Source organism: Elgaria multicarinata, chromosome 5 (assembly GCF_023053635.1).
Source record: "Elgaria multicarinata webbii isolate HBS135686 ecotype San Diego chromosome 5, rElgMul1.1.pri, whole genome shotgun sequence".
NCBI classification, from domain to species: domain Eukaryota; kingdom Metazoa; phylum Chordata; class Lepidosauria; order Squamata; family Anguidae; genus Elgaria; species Elgaria multicarinata.
The window spans coordinates 125,327,260-125,350,121 of record NC_086175.1 but is presented as its reverse complement, the minus strand read 5'-3'; the positions used below and the strand labels follow the sequence as shown (position 1 = coordinate 125,350,121).

The window sequence follows — 22,862 nt, the reverse complement described above, 5'->3', positions numbered from 1 at the left end:
TGGGCACCAAGAAAGGTATCCAAGAGTGCACTGAGGCCCATGGGTGCAAATTGCCTCCTGCTGCAGTACAGTGGTGTCTACTCTTGGCTGGCAAATGGCCCTCAAAGGCTTCAGGCAAATGCGTGTGTTTGTGCCTGGGAAATGTGCCTTTCCCAGTGATAAATTTCACCGGAAATCCTAGGAATTCATCTAGAGCCTTCTGCATGCACCGAGCTACGGCCCCTTCCCTTGAAGTCCATGTCAAAACACAGACACACACATGCAAAGTCCAAGGCACGAACTGACTTAGACTTGGCCCTGTAAAAGGTCAAAGAATATTCTCTTTTTGATGCAATGGCACAACACACAAGATTTCTTTTTTCTTTTCGATTGTGCTTCAGGTGATGCATTAAATAGGCAAATGCTTATCGTATGAGCCAATTTCTGCAAAAAATAGTATTTCCCCCTCAGCAATTGCCCTAAAGGGTCCCCAAATGCTGAGTGATGCACCACTGAGCTTCTCTGACTCAGATGTTTCCAGCCTGGTTGGGATGTTTCCTTTCCTGGGGCGCACAGAGATGCACGTTCATGGTTCAATAAGCCTTATGACACATTTTCCCTTATTAACACAAACTCGGTGTGGGCTAACAGGAGAGGAAACAGAAAGGAAAAAAAAAGCCTTCTTTCATCAAGTCCATCTGAGTCATGCTGGGAGTGATAGTCCAACACATATGGAGGTACCAGGTTGAGAAAGGATCATAGAATCATAGAATTGTGGAGTTGAAAGGGACCACAAGGATCATCTAGTCCAACCCTCTGCAATGTGCAGGAAAGCAAATTAACACATCCGTGAGAGGTGGCTGCACAGCCTCTTCTTAAAAACCTCCAGAGATGGAGAACCCACAACCTCCGTAGGTAGACTGTTGCATTGCTGTACAGATCTTACCATCAGGAAGTTTTTTCTTATATTTAATTTAAATCTAGAAATAGATGCACTGTGATATGGGAATTCTCTTCTCCTATGGCTCACAGCCAAGTTCAATCGCAGCTTTTAAAGCTCAACTAAAAACTTTTCTTTTTCCTAAAGCTTTTAAAACTTGATGTTGTGCAGACTTTATACTGTTAGTTTTACACTACCCTGTGCCTGTTTGCATTCTCTTCCCCTCCTTATTGTTTTACTATGATTTTATTAGATTGTAAACCTATGCGGCAGGGTCTTGCTATTTACTGTTTTACTCTGTACAGCACCATGTACATTGATGGTGCTATATAAATAAATAATAATAATAATAATAATAATAATAATCATAATCATAATAAGTTGCAAGAATAAAATGCTACCCATCTCCAGGAGAGCCGGCTGCATGAACTCACAATTTTCTGTAGCCCTCAAGCGCATGCCAGAACAGTCCTTTGTCATAACATTTACCAAACAAAAAACTGCACGCTTTTTTTTTAGTGCTGTGCCAGAAATTTCTCCCACATTTCCCCCCAACCATTCTCATTCAATTTGATGAAAAGGAATTCAAAGGAGAAGAAATTTCAGAGAAATTCTCTTGGGTCGGATTCGGGTTTTTTGTGCTTACCTCACTTAGGAGGTGACCAAGGAATGTGCACAAGAGCCCTGTCTTTCATTGTGCAATCATCTCTATGGCGGCCTGTGGCCTCCTCAGCTTCCCACACTTCAATTAAAGCCAGGGGAAGACATAATGGCTGAGTTCGGATGACACACTAATTAATGGTTGTTTCCCATTCTGTTCCTATTACCGCCCACCCACCCCAGTGTTACAAGGTAGCTTCTGTGAGCAGTACTGACTCCATTTTGAAGCGACCCAAAACCCCACCTACAGACTGAGAGCATTCACAGAAGGCCTAGGTCAAGTAACCATTTCCTGATAGACTTCTTCAAATGCATTCCCCAGAGACAAAGGTAGGGGTAAAACTAAGCAGAATATGAATGCTAGATGGCAAGAGTTTTACCTGGTCATACACGTGCTAATGCAGCCCTGTTGCTGAACTCCAGGCTGCATCAAATACAGCCATCATCCCAAATCACCCTCTTTTGTTCCCATAGCAAGTAGATCTTTAGATAAGATCATACAAAAACCCTCAAGTTTGAGAAGGAAGAGGTGGCTAGCTCTCTCTCTCTCTCTAGAACCAGAAACATAGAGCACACTACACATTCCAGCTTGCAAGTGCAAGCTGCCATGGGTGAGTGCTTTGCCTCACTGTATTGTTTTTCTTCTTCACCTAAGACCAGGAGTTGCAACGCTCCCCAGTTCTGGTCTACAGGAAAGGGCTGCAGCCCAAGGAAAGGTATACTGCCTTTAAAGATTCCCTCTACTCTTTCCCCTGTTGTCTGTCTGTGTGTATGCTCTTAAGTCTCAAAAAGTCTATTTTTCAGTCTTGAAACTGCTTCTAAGCCTCTACTTGCTCAGCTAATTTCCCCCAAACTAGTTGTACCTTTGTATTTGTTTCAACCTCAATAAATGTGCCATTGTGGCGTTATCCCCTTCAGTGCTGTAAGTTTCTTAAGTAAGAATCGCCTTACTTAGCCACAGACGCTTTATTGCCAATGTCAAAAGATTCCTTATAAGCAGGTGTAAGTCTCATTAAAACGTGTGCAAGTTTGTACACAGGTCTAATGAGAGCACATCACGTAACACCAGTTAGAACATAGGAAGTGCCATGCTGGATCAGAACAAGGGTCTATCTAGTCCAGCACTCTGCTCACTCTCCTCTGCTTGGAGAACTTTGGTGAAACTGTTCCTCTCAATTTCTCTGCCCACAAATACTGTGGAGAATTTTGAGAGGCCACTTGAGCAGAGGTCTACTCTTTTTGACCTACTTTCCGTAGGGATTCCGAAGAGGCCGTTGATTTACACGAACACCAGAGTCCGGAGATGCGACCTTGTGGCCGGTGAAACACGCCCAGTTACGGCCTAGCACGTCATGCACCCATCCTGGGAAGGTCTTGTGGCAGTAGCTGGTTACATTGCCGGCATCTCTTTTATACTAGAATGGGGGCGGGGGGGAGAAAAAGAATGCAGATCAATTACAGAAAACACGAGTGGTTGACCACATGCTTGCAGGAAAAACTGTCCGAAGTTCAATTCCTGGCTTCACCAGGTAGACTTAGGAAAGACCCCTGTCTGACGCTCCAGGAAACCAGTGCCAGTCAGCATAAGCCAGGGGTGGGAAACTTTAGGCTGGGCCCCCAAATCCACTCCAAACCCAGCAGACCTCTGAAGCGCTAGAGATTTGCAGGATCAGGACAAAACTTCCTACACACACAGCCTCCATCTGTCAGGAGGCACCCAATCCACCATCAAACCCCTGTGCAATAACCCACTAAGGAGGGAAAATCCCAAATGCCCCTAAAAGGGAGAACAGCTAGAAAACCTCGGAGGTTTGCAGGATCAGGATCAAAGACCACAAAAATTGTTGTTCTTGTAGATCAGGATCTTCTTCTTCTTCTTCTTCTTCTTCTTCTTATTATTATTATTATTATTATTTCCCACCTAGAGTGACCATATGAAAAGGAGGACAGGGCTCCTGTATCCTTAACAGTTTCATAGACAAGGGAATTTCAGCAGGTGTCATTTGTACGCATGCAGCACCTGGTGAAATTCCCTCTTCATCACAATAGTTAAAGCTGCAGGAGCTATCAGAGTGACCAGATTTAAAAGAGGGCAGGGCACCTGCAGCTTTAACTGTTGTGATGAAGAGGAAATTTCACCAGGTTCCCCATATATACAAATGACATCTGCTGAAATTTCCTTTTCAATACAACTGTTAAAGATACAGGATTAGGGTGAACTTTTCATATGTTCACCCTAATCCTGCTTTTCCCCAATACTGGGATTTAAGGCAGTTTACAAGATTAAAACATATACAATTAAAACATGTAAATATACAAAAGTTAAAATAGAATTAAACTCATTGTAATATTAAAAACATGCAATTTTTTTAAAGAAGGAAATAACTATTTTTTAAAATCCAATATATTAACACAGGTCCAGTGTATTCCCAAAGGCCTGCCAGAACAAAAACATTTTTGCCTGCCTCTGATAGTGTAACAAAGAGGGAGCCAGTCTAGCTGACCTGGGAAGGGAGTTTCAGAGCCTCAGAGCAGCCACCAAGAAGGCCCTCTCCCATGTTCCCATCAGGTGTGCCTGTGATGGTGGTGAGGCCAAGAGAAAGGCCTCCTCTGAAGATCTCAGAACCTAGAATCATGGAATCATAGAATAGCAGAGTTGGAAGGGGCCCACAAGGCCATCGAGTCCAACCCCCTGCTCAATGCAGAAATCCATCCTAAAGCATCCCTGACAGATGGTTGTCCAGCTGCCTCTTGAATGACTCTAGTGTGGGAGAGCCCACTACCTCCCTAGGTAACTGATTCCATTGTCGTACTGTTCTAACAGTCAGGAAGTTTTTCCTGATGTCCAGCTGGAATCTGGCTTCCTTTAACTTGAGCCCATTATTCCGTGTCCTGCACTCTGGGAGGATCGAGAAGAGATCCTGGCCCTCCTCTGTGTGACAACCTTTTAAGTCTTTGAAGAGTGCTATCATGTCTCCCCTCTCCTGTTCATTTATTCTAGAGGACCTAAAATCTTAAGTCCCCCCAAATGGGGGAAGTACTTAAAGAGGCAAACCAGGCTCCCAGTTTTAAAAACCTGATGGGCACAAGGAGAGGTGTCCATGGGCGTATTGGCAGGCAGGAGCACCACAATGTAGACTCCAGAAACAGGCCATGAAATGAGTAGCCACTTCTCGTAAATTTCTTCCAAGAGCTATAGCTCAACATTCACCAGGTGTTCTGAAAGATACCCAGTAAGAAACAGCCACTGTATGAAGTTCACACTTCAGGTAATCAAAAGAGGAAGCTCAAACCGCCAAGCTCATCCTTCATCACGCCTGGGACCAGCAGGCAAATCAAAGGGCCGACGGCAAAAAAGGAGAGAAGCCGTTGTGTTTTAGGTTATTGCTTTAGCAGTATGAAGTTCTGAGATGCCATTCCAAATTCATCAAGATCAACTGGAGGCAGCTCAGTTAAGCTTCGGGGCAAAGGATCTTGGAACATTCACACTTCAGAGCGGCGGTCACCACCGGCCTCATGTCTAGGAACTAAATTGCACTCTTTTGACAAAGTATAAAATCAACAGAGGTCTAGACACATTCATGTCAACTAGGAGCAGCACTGCAGGCTCAATTTTTTTTAAAAAAATTAGGAATTAAAGGGGAAGAAAAATCTAAATTTGGGGACATGAATCTTCCAGGAATGGAAAATCAGAAGGCTCTTGAGCACAAAGTAATTTCATATGGCGACATTTTACTGCCATTGTTAAAACACACCACATTTGTTAGGCTTCTAATGCCCTTTTAAATAGCCTAAAGGGGACGCAGATGATACACGGAGCTTCGGTTTTCATTTTAGAACAAGCCATAGTTCTCTGTTACATCTGAGCTCAGGTAACTGTGGTTTTTACTAACCAAATTTAGGTAACACACCAGGATGTGAAAACAACACTTTGAAGCTGGCTTGTTTTAACTAATTTTGGTTAGAACAAACCACAGTTTCCCCGGGTTTGGACATAATGTGGAACAGTTGTATGTTGCAAAATGAATGCAGAAGCTTTCTCTCTCCTCCTCCAGTGCAGAAACATGAGAACTCAGTGCGAGAACACATGGTTTGCATGAAAACAGTGAGAGGTTCAATCTCCAAGTAAGGCTAAGAAAAAACCCTGCCTGAAACTGTGAAGAGCTGCTGCCAGTCAGTGCAGACAGTATTGACTTAGGGCATGTCTACACCAGGCGTGTGCAGGGGGAGGATCTCGCGATATGGTGATTGCGAGATCCTCTCCCTCAGTCTACACGTGGCATATGACTTCCCAGGAAGATGGAGGAAATTGTGGCTGCCATTTTGGGTTTTTTTGTAATTGAAGATGAGCGCAGAAGCACTCCTTCAAAAAGGTGTTTTTTATATATATAAAAAAACTCACAAGGAGCCGGGAATGAAACCGGGAAAGCTGCCCACACGTCCCACAGTCTTGGGATGATCCCAAGACCGCGGGAAAAGCTGGGATTAAAGCCATCCTGGCTATCCCGGGGCAAGGGAGGGATCATTCCTCCTTGCCCCCGGGATCCCCTGTGCGTCATGTGGACACACAGGGATGATCCCAGGGCGATCCCCTGGATATCGTCCCATCTAGTCATGCCCTTAGATAGACCTTTATTCCAGGTCAGACTGGGTGGTCTGACTCAGAATAAAATAGCTTCTTATGAGGAAGAGCATGAGAGCCCAAGGTGGGTTGCAGCTCATCAGCTACCAGATATTGGTGGGCTGTAACTCCCATCAGGCCTAGCTAGCATAGCCAACTGTAAGGGAAGATGGAAGTTGCAGTTCAACTCTGGGCCTGTCCAGACAACATGCTAAGCCGTGGTTAGGCCGCTAATCCTTTTGCAGCAAATGGTTAGTCAGCACATTTAAACCATGGTTATGTAGCCACCATGGTTAGGAATGGTTCACACGACATACTAAGTCATGGTTCACACAACACACTAACCCATAATGTTTAACCAGTGTGGCTTTGCATGTTGTCTGAACAGGGTCAATATCTGGAAGGCCAAAACGGTTTCCAACCCTGACCTAAGCCATGGTTAAGTGATCCTCTTCCCTTTCTTCCCATATCATGGAGGTGAAGGCATCACCATACTGTCCTGGCAGCCAGCAGTAAATCCAGGCCTACCCTTCCCCACAAACAGTCATCAGGAAACCCTTAAAGTGGGGTTTGTCAGCTTGAATGGTTAGGATTACATAGAGATGTGAAGGCATGGGAAAGATGGAGGGGGGGGGCAATTGCTGCTTTCTGGATTTTTCTGAATCCCCCTTCCTCCAGCATTTTTGCTGAGAGTGTGTGTGTGTGTGTTTGTCTGCGCCTTCACATCTCTAGGAACAAGGGGAGTAAACATGGACCTATGAAAGCCAAAGGAAAAGATAGCAATTACTGGGCTCTTCCCATGAACATTCCTGTAGGATCCAGGGTTGGGCGTTCTGGAAGACAGAAAGATGGGCATCTTGGGCCATCAGGTCAGACATGGAAGAGCCATACAGGTATTCTAATATTTTGAGAAAATAATGGGCCCCTTTGCACGGGGCGTGTCATCGCATGCTGCCTGACATTTTATAAAAATCCATTTTTTAAATTCTGCACGTCGTATCATGCAAACCTGGTTAGGTTGTTAGTGTGGTTCACAACCCACTCACAGCCCTGAAACAACCCATGGGCTGTTTTAAGATTGTGGGTGGTTTGTTGATCAAACCAATAACCCACCCTGGCTTCGTTCGCACAACACAAGCTGCTGGACACCACAACTGCAGCTTGAATTTAAAAAATGTCGGCTGGCGTGCAATGCTAAGCCCCGCAGGTAAATTAACCCACAGAAGCTTGTTGTGATGTGCAAACCAGGTCAATGAGTGTTATGTTCATGCCAGCCGGCCAAGTGTCCACATTCGTTGAGGTGCACAGTGGAAGGGAGGAGTGCCTACCTGCTTCTTCACTATGCAAGAAGGAGTACCTCGACCAGTGATATATGAACTGGGGACATGCCTCTTGTGAAGCAACAGAGACGTGCAGACCATGCCCCGGGACCTAGAGACATTGCAGTTACTGCACATTCTTATCTAACAGGCAGAAAAACAAGTGCTTAATCATATCTTCCAGCCTCATCTTATCGTTAGGTCTTTCAAAACATCTGTTGACTCTCAAAGCAAAATAGGGAGGGGATTTAAATATCAGGCTGTACAAAACAGTTCCTCTTTGCTCAGAGACTGCACTTTAGCCCCTAAGAGAAACTTACCGGGATCCCACAAACATTTAGAAGACACCACCGAGCTTCCAAAACAATTGCCCTTCAGAATATGGACTGTCTTGCCTCTTCCAGATTGTAAAGCAAGGGACGGCAATTTTAAAGTTCAATGTACGGCCACAAATACTCGGGTTTAAGTATTCTACCACAACGTGGTTGTACAATGCATGCGAATCAAGAAGAACTAGAGGGGATGTTTATAGCTAAGGAGAAATGCATCACCAAAAAAAGGATAAAAAGAAGACAAAGTTTTGTATCAAGTAGATAGATGCAGTTTTGGAAATAGGTACTATACAATACATCTTACCACAGTGTGGAACACTGGGGCTCTTTCTACACCTAAGGGTTATCCCAGGAAAATGGAGGGATCGTCCCTGCCTGCTCCCGGGATCCCCTGTGTGGCATTTGGATGCACAGGAATGATCCATGGACGATCCCGGGGAAAAAGGCAGGTGTAGAAACGGCCTGGGACTAGGTGACCACCTGTATGTCTGCCCAGTCTGATGTCCAGGAGCTAACTCCTGGTGGGCAACACCTGCTCTCCTTTCTCATGCTCTTTATCTTTAACCTGGGTTTGGACTGGGCAGCACTTCAAATAGAGGATTGTCTTCTGCCAGGTGTTCAAGTAGAGGATTGCCCTCTGAGAAGGAGGACATATGGCCACCCTACGTAGAAGGGACCATCGCCCATCACCACTCATTCCTCTTTGCTCGACGTCATCAACGATACGGGAAAGGTGAAGCCCAAAGGAGACATGTCACTGTATCACAGAGGCAAACCAAGCCCTCTGGAGAACAGCTGAGCAGTCCGGTAGAGCAATGAACGGGGGAGAGAGAATGGGCAGCCTGAGACCTGAGGGAGGGCTGGACAGGACAGGAGAGGCGGGAAATATAAGGCCTTGCTGAACAATTCCTGCTAACCCACAGGCCTGGCAATACTGAGGCCCCAAGTGAAGCCATGAAGGCTGTTATTCGGATAGAGTTTCCTTATCAACAGAGTGGATAATACATCAGACCTTTAAATCGGGTCAAAACATGGATTTTCTAATAATTGGATCCGTTCTTTTAAGTGTTCTTACAGTTTTAAATCTCTTAGTCTTTCCTTTTGAAGGACCAGGCTGAAATTAAGATGAATAAGAGCAGGTGAAGCTTACACTCAAATCTCTTAAAACCAAACCAGTAGCTCTTTATCAGACATCTCAAGTTAAGTGCAGGTTTTTGAGCAGATTTCAACTGGCAGAAGTGTAGAGGAAGCAGGAAGAGATAAGGGAAAGGCGCTGCCTCAAATTCACAAAACAGAAGAGAGTTTTATTGGGATAGTGGTGGTGGCGGCAGCGGAGGAACGACCATCCTGAATGATGCCCGGAAGCAAACTGGTACCCAGTGCAATGGCCACAGAATACGTTGGATACATTCCTGCCTGAATTACTCACAAGCTAAAGAAGTGAGAATACGCTCATGGCAGCTTTTCTGAAACTGGCACCCTTCAGAGATACTGGACTGCAACTCCCATAATTTCCAGCCAGCATGTTGGCTGGGAATTATGGGAGTTGCAGTCCAGCACATCTGGAAAGCATCGGGTCAGGGGAAGTCTGGCCTATGTTTTAGAGACATGAGGGAAGCCTGAGCTGTTGTTGGGTCATACTACTCGGAGACTAGGGTCTCGTTCTCTGAAATGGCAAGGGAGGTAGTAAAGCCATATCTAGACTGTACCATTTCAGACTATAGGTGGGGAAGGGTTTGGTGGTGGGGATCACATCAGTGAATGCTCCTCCATTCAAAACATGCCCTGCACCTAGAAAGTTAGCATATCAGTGCCAACATCTGGACTGGAAGTGCAGAAACGGCAATCAAAATGACCAAGGGGCAACAGCATCTCCATTATGACGGAAGGTTACAGTAGCTTGGGTTATTTAGCTTGGAAAAAGGAGTGAGGGGAGACACGAAAGAGGGGTACAAAATTATGCATGGAATGGAGAATGTGGAGAAGGAGACATTTTTTCCCCTCTCTCAAAATACCAGAACCCAATGGGGTCATCCCATGAAGCCGATTGGTGGAAGATTCGGGACAGGTAAAAGGAAGTACTCCTTCACACAGCTCATAGTTAAACTATGGAATTCGCTACCACAAGGTGTAGCAATGGCCACCATCAATTTGGATGGCTTCAAAAGGGGGTTGGATAAATTCCTGGAGGAAGAGACTATCGAAGGCTATTAGACCTGATGGCTATGTACTACCTTAGAGACAGTAAGCCTATGTACACCAGTTTCCGGGGAACATGGGCAGGAGAGTGCTGTTGTACTTATGTCCTGCTTGTGGGTCCCTGGTCAACAGTTGGTTGGCCATTGTGTGAACAGAGTGCTGGACTTGATGGACCCTTGGTCTGATCCAGCAGGGCTCTTCTGATGTTCTTTCACCGTACAAAAGCTCCCCCACTCTGCATCTAGAAAAGTAAATATCAGGGAGAAGAGGTCTACCTGGCAGTTTTCTATATGCTGATAATTGTTTTTCTAGGCAGAAGCTTTTGACCCTGCGATTCCCCACTCAAGAAACAGCTGCATAATACCCGCTGCCTCACAATGTCACGAGGCAACAGCAACCTCTGGCTGGAAGAGTCAAGGCAGCATTTTCTGCCCATTTGACCTTCATGGTCACTTGAGATGCTGGCAGCTTTCAGGTGCTCTGGATAGAATCGAATCTCAGACTCGTCCAAACGCTTCTGCAGCCAACACTGTGCGCCTTTAAAAGGAGACCTTTGCACCAGCCATGGTGGACGATCACTCACTCAAAGAACCGTCTGCACTCCTCCTGGACACCGCCAGCGGCGGGCAGGAATTTAATTATGATGCGGCGCAGCAAATGTAGGACAGCCGACCGGCTACAGCGAGTGTCAGTTTTCACTGAGAGAGACGCTCCGCAAAAGGAACGACAGCTTCAGAATCCCAGTGGGGGGTTTCGGCCACAGAGCGCTATCCAGATTCTAGGTGGGATTTAGAGGCAGGCTTCACCACCCTCCCCTACAAGTCCCATCATCCCCTGGGCATATCAGTTGGGGAACGCTGTTGCAAGGGAAGTAACAGGTTCCATGCAGCTTCAGAAGGATTAAACAGCTCCCAAAGATGCAAAACTTAAAAACGAAACAAAAACCAATACCCTGACGAAGGTATGGGGCTCCACAATGAAGTGCATTCTCAAATCTATGTATGGAGGCTCTGGAGGTTCAGGGGCTTCTTCCTACACCCCCAATACGGTCTGCTGTCAGCAGGGCACCTTACCACGACCCCAAATCACTGGTTTGCGATCAAAATTTGACAGCAAACCACCCCATAGTGGTACAATCATTAAGGCCTAATCTACGCCAAGCAGGATATAGCACTATGAAAGTGGTACGAAAGCAGTGTATAAGAGGCAGGAGCCACACTACGGCTTTATAGCAGTATTGAAGTGCACTGACAACTGTTGGGGCCCATAGACACAGACCCTATACCGCTTTGATACCACTGTATCTTGCTTGGTGTGGCTCCTGCCTTTTATATACTGCTTGCATACCGCTTTCATGGTGCAATATCCTGCTTGGTGTAGATTAGGCCTAAATGTAGTTTTTATGCAAGCAACAGTTAATCATTTGGATGCTCAGTAGCAATACCCCCTATTTTCTCCCTGATTTTTTTTTTTATCAAATGGGGGGGGAGGGGCTATGTGTTGCCCATGCCTGTTCTAAAGTCTTCTTCATCCCAGGCTACTGGACAATAAATTAATGTTCTGCTTGTGGTTCTCTGGTTGACAGCTGGTTGACCACTGTGTGAACAGAGTGCTGGACTAGATGGACCCTTGGTCTGATCCAGCAGGGCTCTTCTGATGTTCTTAATCTCCCACACTCTCTGTGTTCACAGCTCATGCACACACAGGCTTTCTTCGCCATTAACACAATGGACAGAACATAGCTGAGGCCTTAGATAGACCTAAGGATTATCCCAGGCAAATGGAGGGGTTGTCCCTGCCTGCTCCCGGGATCCCCTGTGTGTCGTTTGGATGCACAGGGATGATCCTGGGACAATCCCAGGTTACAGGCCTGGTCTAGCTATGGCCTGAGAATTGTCGGTGGCCAGAGACAAGACTGGTAGGTGGCAATTAGGATAGGTTTGCAATGGCCCCCCGTGTACAAGCAACAAACATTTTTGTATTACAACTGGCATGGAAGAGACAACCCTTGAGACAGAAGTAAGAAAAGCGCATCTGTTGTGGGGTCTACCAGCCCATTGCCACCAATGGAGATATCTGCCTTTGTAACCTGTTACCCTCACATATTCTGGGCTATCTTGGCTGTTACTAAGGCCATGGTTAGACCAGGCCTATATCCCAGGATTGTCCCGGGATCATCCCTGTGCATCCAAATGACACACAGGGGATCCTGGGAGCAGCCAGGGATGACCCCTCTATTTGCCTGGGATAATCCTTAGGTCTAGCTAAGGCCTGAGTCTCCCAGAAATACAGTCAGTAGCTGATCATAGCTAACCCATCTAACTTGGAGACCAGCCGCTTGCAGTATTTGAATGGGCTTGAATACTTCCAAGCCACAATGGAAAGGCAACAATGTCTATAATCCTATCCAACTAACCATGTTTGGGGTTTACTTATTTCTTATTTGTTACACAGGGCTCAGCTACACCAAGCAGGATATTGCACTATGAAAGTGGTATATAAAAGGCAGGAGCCACACTGCTGCTGTGTAGCGGTATTGAAGTGCACTGACAACTGTTGAGGCCCAATGACACATATCATATACTGCTTTCATACCACTATATCCTGCTTGGTGTGACTCCTGCCTTTTATAAACCGCTTTCATACTGCTTTCATAGTGTAATATCCTGCTTGGTGAAGATGTGACCATAGTAAGCATTAAATTTAAGGACAAAAAATCTAATTAAGCAGACCCTGTGCTTCCTAGTAACAGGCCACTACTTCCTGTCTATATTTGGCTTAGGGTGCAATCCTATGCATGCACCCTAAAAAGGACAGAAAAAGGTCCTACAACTCCCAGCATTCCCAGCAACCTCTTAGACAGGTTCAGAGAGTTGCCTTGATGTTAAGGAGCACTGAGGCACGCCCAGACAGAACAGTTACTTTGGAAACAGATGCTCATAGATTATATTTTCAAACGTTTCTGAACAAAAAGCAAATCTATTTAAGATCATCGTAGAAAGAAAATGATACCATGCTACTCAATGACAAAGTTTCAAACAGGAAAGAAAACGAGACGAAGTATAGGCAGACATTATCAATATGGCTTTCTGGTAACAGAGGTAACCCCTATTCTGGGACAGACACCCCTCCCCAGTTTCTGACTTTGACTATCATAGTTTTACACTACTGTACTCTTTTGATCTCTTCTCTTCTTTTGTATTCCTGTCACCCATTTTATGTTACTTGTTTATTACTCTCTCCTAATGAGCTTGGTCCACTGAAAAGCATCCAAAATGTCCATACCAGTAGAATTGCTCTCTGTCGATATTTATGTCCTTCAACCTTAACTAAATGATGACACATCATTCCAAAGAAATTAGCAACTGTGCCCTTTTCGGTTCCTCTTTGCTTGTACTCCAGGTCACAACATGCTCTTTTTAATCAGTCTATCTTTATTGAGGTTTTTCATTTAAAATTTGATTTACAATTTCTAGTAAATAGCAATATATTGATCCTCCCACATCAATGCCCCACCTTTCCTCAAAGGAGCCCAAGGCAGCACACACAATACTCTTCCTCCCCATTTTATCCTAAACAACAACCCTCTGAGGTAGGCTAGGCCAAGGGTCAGTGATTGGCCCAAAGTCATCTAGTGAAATTTGTGGTTGAGTAGGTGACTAGAATTGAGATCTCCCCAGTCCTAGTCCAACACTCTAACCACTACACTACTCCAATAAGCCACAGCCAGCATGGGCAACAATCAGGAATTGTGGGAGTTGCCATCCAAGACATTTGGAGGGCAACAGGTTACCTTCCCCCACAAGAACTGAATAAGAAAATAAGAATGTAAGAAGAGCCATGCTGGATGAGACTGAGGGTCCATCTAGTCCAGCATTCTGTTCACACCGTGGCCAACCAGCTGTTGACTAGGAACCCACAAGCAGGACTTGGGTGCAACAGCACCCTGCTGCCCATGTTCCCCAGCAACTGGTCATGTATATAAGCTTACTGCCGCTGCTACTGGAGGTAGCACATAACCATCACGACTAGTAGCCATGGATAGCCTCCTCCTCCAGGAATTTATCCAACCCCCTTTTAAAGCCATCCAGATTGGTGGCCATCGCTACATCTTGTGGTAGTGAATTCCATAATTTAACTATGTGCCACGTGAAGAACTACTTCTTTTTATCTGTCCTGAATCTCCCACCACTCAACTCCATGAGATGACCCCATTGGGTCTAGGATTATAAGAGAGGGAGAAAAACGTCTCCCTATCCACATTCTCCACGCCATGCATGATTCTGCACACCTCTAGCCCTGCCTGAAACCCGGAAAACCACTGCCAGGCAGTGTAGACATTACTGAGTTAGATGGACCAATGGATTCAGTCAGTGCATAAAAGCTGCCAATGTTCCTAGGTGACTCTTCCAGCTTTCTGTCATACTCTAGCTTGGCCAAGACACAGAACCTTGGATGGGACTATGAGAGCAGGCTTGGTTCTTCACGGCTGGGGTCAGGCAACAGGTTTATCCCCATACCTAAGAGTGTCCCCGAAGGCATCCCTGTACCTTATCCTACACAAGTGAATGGCTGCCAATCATTCCTATGGGGGGAATAAAGCAAGGCACTCAGCGACACAGGCCAGATCTACACCAAGCAGGATATGACACTTTGAAAATGGTTTGAAAACTGTATATGGAGTGTGTCCTGGGCCTCAACATTTGCCACTACTGTTATGTTATAAACCGATTTAAAGCAGTAGTGTAGATCCTGCCACAGTTACAGCAAGTGAAAGACTGGCAATCCGCCTGTGAGACTAAATGGCCCGACCCTTGCTGACTAAGGAGTGCAATGCGTCTCTGCAGAGAGACTTATTGCACCCCCCAGGAGTTTTTATAACAGAAGCCCTCCCTCCCCGATGAACCCTCCAATCACAATGAGAGGAATTTGCCAGTACCCTGGGTCAGCCTTCCCCAGCTGGGCACCCTCCAGATGTTTTGGACTAGTTCCCATCAGCCTCCAGCCCAGCATGGCCAATAGTCAAGGATGAGGGGAGTTTATTTATTTACAATATTTATATACCGCTCCCCATCCAAAAGATTTCAGAGCTGTGAACAACAAATAGAATAAAAGAGTAAAAATACCATATTAAAAATTACCATTTTTAAAAGAACAAGGTTCTCATAAAACTCAGGTTCTGGTAAAACTACGGCGGTCATTCAAGGAAAACTTCTGGAAATAACAATTTTTCAGGAGGCACTGGAAGCAACACAACGTTGGCATCTGCCTGACCTCCACAAAGGCAGGGAATTCCATAGGAAGGGGGCCACCACACAGAAGGCTCTTTCCCTGGTGGGTTCCAATCGGGCCATAGAGCCATGTGGAACCACCAGGAGCAGGCCCTCAAATGACTTCAGTGACCAGGGCAGGTTGGTAAGGGAGAAGGCGCTCTCTTGGGTATCCTGGTCCCAAGTTGTTTAGGGCTTTGTACATTAGTACTAGAACCTTAAACCTGGCCCGGTAGCAAAAAGGTAGCCAGAGCTGCAGCCTCCCACACTTGGGAGGGCACTAGGTGGAGAAAGACAGCTTGAAGCTTGTATCAGCTGCCACTGTTGGAGCCGACAGCACAAAGTGGCAATTCCTGACGTGCGATTTATTAGTCCTATTAATGGCCAATGAAGTTAGCCCTGAAACACCCTAAAGATTAAGAGCGGCAATTATTTATGCAGCATTCTTGATTGCTTGCCTTAATTTTTAAAATGAATAAATAAATATTTTAAGACGATGAAGCACCAACTGCTCCTCCACTCACTCTTCAAATACAACTGACAGCTACAACTTTTATTATTCAAGCGGGGAGTGGGGACACACACACATACATACACACACATACACATACACACACACACAATGACTTTGCCAGAGCCCTTAAGCAAGAATTGCAACCCGGAAGCTACACTTTAATTCCAACATAGTCTTGTGGGGTGGAGGGGAGGAACTGGTGCAGAGGACTGGGGAGTGGGGAAAAAAAATCAAACCTCTTTTACCTTAAAAAAGGCAAACCACTTGTAGTTGTTCAACACAACCTCAAAGCCTTGGTTGTAAATTATCGTGAAGAACCCAAAGTTCCCTTGATCGTCCTGAGCGATGTCGAGTTTCTGAAGGCTGACAATGAATTCTTTCTCCACGGGACCTGAACAGAAGCAACAAAAGGGATTTTCAGTAACTGAGAGCGAGGTTGCAGTACCCAGCTAGACAAAGAACTGTAGTCATATTTTTTATTTATTACATTTATATACAGTACCGCCCCATAGCTGAAGCTCTCTGAGCAGTTTACAAAGATTAAAAAGATTGGATTACAAACACTGAACATTAAAAATCAATATACAAAATTAAAAAAAACATAAAAAAACAGTTAACATTTAAAACAATTTTTAAACACTCTGCCAGGCCAAAGCTACTGGAGTCAGTTAAAACTCAGCATATGCTGTTGAATGCCTGGGAGAAAAGGAAAGTCTTAACCTGGTGCTGAAAAGATAACAATGTTGGCGCCAGGCAGGACTCATCGGGGAGATTGTTCCAAAATTGGGGGGCCACCACAGTAAAGGACCTCTCCCTTGTTGCTGTTCTCCAAGCTTCCCTCAGAGTAGGCACCCAGAGGAGGGCCTTAGATGTTGAGCGCAGTGTACGGGTAGGTTCATGTCGGAAGAGCCGTTCCATCAGGTATTGTGGTCCCAAGCCGTGTAAGGCTTTATAAGTTAAAACCAGCACCTTGAATTGGGCTTGGAAACATATAGGCAGCCAATGCAAGCAGGCCAGAGTCAGTCTTATATTTTCAAACATTCTGGTCCCTTACGGTGACCCTATGAAAAGGAGGACAGGGCTCCTGTATCTTTAACAGTTGTATTGAAAAGGACATTTCAGCAAGTGTCATTTGTATATATGGAGAACCTGGTGAAATTTCCTCTTCATCACAGCAGTTAAAGCTGCAGGTGCCCTGCCCTCTTTTAAATCTGGTCACTCTAGTATAGCTCCTGCAGCTTTAACTGTGGTGATGAAGAGGGAATTTCACCAGGTTCTCCATATATACAAATGACACTTGCTGAAATTCCCTTTTCTATGCAACTGTTAAAGATACAGGAGCCCTGTCCTCCTTTTCATATGGTCACCCTAGGTCCCTGTTACCAATTACATACATTGCATGTTCAAGAATATCCTCCAACCCCCCCAATATTAAACTTTACGGACATGATCCAGTCAGAACAAAGCATGTTCGAGGTCCACCCACTTCAGAGGGATTGTCAGGCTTAACAGCGCAATCTTATGCGAGCCTGCTAAAGGCAGCCCTATTACGTTCAATGGACTTATTCCCATGGATAGGGTGACCATATGAAAAGGAGGACAGGGCTCCTGTATCTTTAACAGTTGTATTGAAAAGGGAATTTCAGCAGGTGCCATTTGTTTATATGGAGAACCTGGTGAAATTCCCTCTTCATCACAACAGTTAAAGCTGCAGGTGCCCTGCCCTCTTTTAAATCTGGTCACTCTAGTATAGCTCCTGCACCTTTAACTGTGGTGATGAAGAGGGAATTTCGTCAGATTCTCCATATATACAAACGACACCTGCTGAAGTTCCCTTTTCTAGGCAACTTTTTTGCTAAGTGTAAGCCGCTCTGAGAGCCTTTTTTGGCTGAGGAGCGGGGTATAAATATGATAAATAAATAAATAAATAAAACTGTTAAAGATACAGGAGCCCTGTCCTCCTTTTCATATGGTCACCCTACCCATGGAAGTGTTTATAGCCAGGGTGTGGAACTCAGCTCCAGGGTCCACACCTGGCCCTCCATTCTAAACAGCTAAAACACATCTTCTAAGACCTACCATAGTTACAGGCAGCAAGAACTTTTAAGCTAAAACAGGCTTGCATTTTTGGCCCTGCCCATTTTGCCTTCAGCAATGCGGCCCCCTTCTGCAAAGTGGAATCCAGGCCTCAGGGAGAAATTGGTTTTAACACCCCTGGTGTGTAGGATTGCAGCCTCTTGCACTGAAATCAACGGGCTTTCAAAGTGCTCCACTTACCCTTATTTTATAAAGAGCAAAAAACCCCACAGCGTTGCATCTTTATAGATTTTTTCATTTTATTTTAATCCATGCTCATCCTCTCTTCCCGCAAAATGCCTCCGCCCCCACATGCACACGGATGGGATACACAGCAGTTCTGACCCATACTAAAGGATGCAGGTTTGGTTTCACAAGAAATTGTGTGGTTTTGTTTTACAAGAATGACTTGCTGAGAGCCGTCATGTGAGCGTCTTGTGTTGGGGAAATTCCTTTGTTTGCTCTTTCTGGCCTAATCTTCTGAACTTGTGATCAGGAGTAAAATAGCAAAGTGCTGATGTTCACAGAGAAAATAAGAGAAGACAGAAGAGGGAAGGGGGTGGTGGTGGTGGTGGTGGTGGGAGAATCACAGTTCCCTAAACAAAACCAACACTTTTTCAGCCCACATAAATCCTTTTGGCAATTTGGTTTGCTTTTCTGTCTACTTCCTCCTTTGCATTTCAGACCGAGCAGACAACATCACAAGAGGCCAATAGCATTCAGTGAGCAGCACTGCTGTTATCAACCCAAAAATCTCCCAACTGAGCCAGGCTGCCCCAGTCCGAAGCAGACGCAGGGACCAAGCAATCCAATTTAGAGAGAAATCCACCCTGTGCAAACAAAGAGCAAGCAGTTTGGAGGTAGAAGAGGAAACATGCAGCTTCCCTCCTCCTACCAGCACTTACATGTTGCCAGTTAAACCACATTGGAATCTAGTTGATCATTAGAATCTAATGGTCAAGAGGCTGGAGCGCCTCCTCCACATTTCAGTCCTAAAAGCATGGTTAATTCTAGGCCTGGAGCACCCGTGTCTGCATTCAGTAGTCCACTTGGCCAGGTTGGGGGAGTAGCAGCTTCTGTATGGGCAAAAATAGTAAACTGCCATCAGCCCCTTGGTTCATCTAGACCAGTATTGTCAACACTGACTGGCAGCGGCTCTCCAGGGTTCCAGCGAAGAATTTTTCCAGTCCTATCTGGTGATGCCAGGAATTGAACCTGGGACCGTCTGCATACAAATAAGGTGCTCTAGTACTGAGCCACCGTCCACTCTGTCTGGCAGACACACACACACACCGGCACTGATCTGTTTTGCCTTGTCTTCTCCCACTTCCCATGTTTTTTGGGTTTTCTCAGAGCCACCACGCAGCAGTGAAAATGTAAAACAGAGCCTCTGAGCATATGAAAAGTATTATTTCCCTCCAGCATTGAAGACAGGCACCTGGCATCAGGAGCAGGGGGCCTTCCGCTCACAGCCATTGTCAGGAGTGAAAAGGTTGAACATTTTGCATCCAGGGACCCTTGAAGGATCCCAGCTTTCATCCCGGCCAAGATCTTCTGCATTAGCATATGCGCATGTGGGCTGGGATCTCCCATTCACATTAGCAGTAGGAAGGTTTGGTCAAGCCACAAAGTTCTAGGGTGGCCACATGCCCTCTTTTACAGAGAGCAGTCTTCTGTTTGTAGACATCCTCTACATCTGGAGGGCAGCCTGCCCAGGCCTGGGGTCCACCAGAAGCTTTGGACTGCAACCCCTAGCATTCCTGACCATTGGCCATGCTGGCTGAGGATGCTGGGAGATGAAAACCAAAACATCTGGAGGGCGCCAGGTTGGGGAAGGCTGCTCTATTTGAAAGGCTGACTGGTTTAAGTCTGGTATAAAGATAAAGAACCGTTCACCTTGAAACTGCCCAGCACCAGCACCTGGGCAGCAGACAGCTCAAAACATACATCACCTGGTCCCAATCCTCCACTCTGTGGTGAGATGTACTGTGCAAGCACTGAGTCATTACTGACTATTGGAGGGACACCAGCTTTCGCTGACGTTTTCTTGGCAGGCCTTATATAGTGGGGTGGTTTGCCGTTGCCTTCCCCGGCCGTTATTACCTTTCCCCCAGCTAACTGGGTACTCATTTTACCGACCTCGGGAGGATGGAAGGCTGAGTCAACCCGAGCCGGCTGCCTGAAACCAGCTTCCGCTGGGATCAAACTCAGGCCATGGGGAGAGTTTCAGCTGCAGAATCCAATTTAAATTGCCATAATATTTCTCTAAATTTGCATCTATACGCATGAATTAGTATACAGAAATGTTATGCAAATCACCCCTCTTTTGTCCTTTTTTGGGGGATTTGTTCGCAGCTGGCCTATACAGAACTGTAACTATGACCGAGAAGAAACAGATTTTGTCCATAAAGCCCTTCCCCTTAATCTCAAATGTGTTTGGGTTTCGCTGGTGCTGCACAGCATTAAAAAAAAAAAGCATTTTATATTTCCAAGAGAATTGCCTTTCACTCCCCATTGCTACTACACATCTGGATCAAATTAGGGCAAGAAGGATTCACCAACAAGAGGCCAGGAAGTGCTACAAAAATACAAAGCTAGAACTATTTACACTTTAGAAGTGTTTCTTGTAGACCTCCTTGAAGATCTGGAAACAAAGCCCTATGAGGAGAGACTGAAAGAACTGGGCACGTTTAGCCTGGAGAAGAGAAGACTGAAGAGAGACTCTTCAAATACTTGAAAGGTTGTCACACAGAGGAGGGCCAGGATCTCTTCTCGATCCTCCCAGAGTGCAGGACATGGAATGGGCTCAAGTTATAGGAAGCCAGATTCTGGCTGGACATTAGGAAAAACCTCCTGACTTTTAGAGCAGTACAGCAATGGAACCAATGACCTAGGGAGGTCGTGGGCTCTCCCACACTAGAGGCCTTCAAGAGGCAGCTGGACAGCCATCTGTCAGGGATGCTTTAGGGTGGATTCCCACATGGAGCAGGGGGTTGGACTCGATGGCCTTAGAGGCTCCTTCCAATTCTACTATTCTATGATTCTCAGGGTTGGGGACCCATACCAGGAGGAGAATGAAGGTCATGACAGTTGAAACGCAGGCTCAGCAGCAAAGCACGCAAATGCCAGGAGTTTCAGTTTCCATTTTAAACCTGTTGCTGTACTTTAAAACTTTACACTGGCTGCTAGGTTTTTTATTTTATATTGTAGTTTTTAAACTTTTATATTATACTTTATTGCATTGTATTGTATTGTACTTTATGGGTTTAACTGTGGAGAGCTTCAGGTTTGGGGCGATATAGAAATGTAATAAACAAACAAACCTGCAATTAGTTCAGCTGCTACACCTGCAATGCCCAAATAAATCTAGCTGCAGGTTTCTTGGATTGCAATGTACACTAATCACAATGCTGCAATAAAAATAAGAAGAAGTCCTGGCTGGTAACCATGAGACAGAAATGAGTCTCCATGTATAGTATGCCTCTGAATATCAGATACCTGGAAGGAGGGGACAATCAATTGTGAGCTTTCCAGTTATCTGGCTAGCCACTTTGGAAAAGAAAAAAGCCTTGGGCTTAGACGGACTTTGGCCTGATTAAGAAAAGCAGTCCTTATGACCTGATGTTGGCAGAGGTTGCAACAGCAGTATTGGGACAGAGAAGGGGCCACAATCCAGCCAAAGTTAGCAACGTTTGACACCCCATTGATTTCAGTAGAAAAGCAAACAAAAGAGGTAATCAATATCATGTCTTTAATCAATGAAACGTCAAACTTGCTTACATTTATTTACTGCCCCCCCCCCAGCCAATGACCCCCCTTTTCTCCTATTTGAAACCCACACAAAGCAGATTAGCTCTTGTCTAGAGTTCCTCTCACCCCACCCCTGCTTTTTTTAAAAACTACTTAACCAGATGCAGAGTTCTGCCGAATCTGAAAGCTTGCACCCTCTTCTGTGACATTTGGGTCAGTCCTAACAAGGTGGGGTGTTTTTTTCCCCTCACTAAAATTTGTGGATTTTTGTTACATGGGAGTTCTGTGGACAGGGGTGGGTGATTAAAGGCTCCAATCCGAGCCAAATTTACTAGGGACTAGTAACCTCCGAATGAACCTTATGGCAATTCCTTCCGAGTCAGCTTGGCCAGGATTGAGGTGTAATAACGGACTGGGTCGATTTGGTTGAAAATTGGCCGGAGGGGGGTGGGGGTGGGGAGAGTCCAATTGGAAAAGTTTTTTTTTAAGTTTTGAATTGAAAAAAAGGAGAGCAGGAAAAGGTCGCAGGAGTGTCAACAGGTGAGGAGTACAGGTGAGCCGAGCCACGCTCTGCCCGCTGGACTTACCCACTTGCGAGCAGTTAATGTTCTGGTTCGGGGAGCCTTGCCCTTTGCCCACCTGGAAAACCCAGGTGCCCTGCAGATCTTCAAACGTGCAGTTGGCCGGAGTGTCGCCCGAGCACGGCCGGAGCTGCAGCAGGAACAACAAGAAGAGAGGAAGGCAACACGCCAAGCGCCCCATTGCTGCGGCTTGCGCGCACCACGATCGTTCGCCCGCCGCGGGATTCCTGGCACCGGAGGGCGGCGAGGGGGCGCAGGAAGGCGAGGATGGAGGCAGCCCTTGGTCACCGGAACAGCGGAGCCCTGCTGGACCCGCCCCGGCTGCACGTCACGTGTGCAAGAGGGCCGGCTGAGATCGGGGCCGGCGCCTCTCCGCCCCCTGCCTTCTTCTCCCCAGGGCAGGCTGGTGGCTCCGATTTCGGTGGGGCTGTGAATCCATCCCGGGTTTCAATCAAAGCCAGCCAGGAGTCTAAAGGAGCCATCCACGGTGCTGGATGGAGCCCATCTCAAAAATGGGTTCCGCAGCTTGGAGAGCTCCTTTCAGAGACTGAAAGAACTGGGCATGTTGAGCCTGGAGAAGAGGAGATTGAGGGGAGACATGATAGCACTCTTCAAATACTT

At 46.0% G+C, this 22,862-nt stretch overlaps 1 protein-coding gene across 1 annotated transcript in view; it reads right to left on the bottom strand.

Moving 5' to 3' along the window:
* The window catches only part of CTSC (cathepsin C), a 45,564-nt gene extending 23,062 nt beyond the window's left edge, over positions 1-22,502 (bottom strand). The window contains exons 1-3 of the mRNA XM_063127179.1: positions 22,248-22,502; positions 16,080-16,225; positions 2,828-2,994 (exon numbers count right to left, since the gene is read on the bottom strand). Of these exons, the coding sequence (XP_062983249.1) occupies positions 2,828-2,994; positions 16,080-16,225; positions 22,248-22,422 (488 nt within the window). The 5' untranslated portion in view covers positions 22,423-22,502. The remainder of the gene's footprint in view (positions 1-2,827; positions 2,995-16,079; positions 16,226-22,247) is intronic.
* Positions 22,503-22,862: the final 360 nt, after the last annotated feature.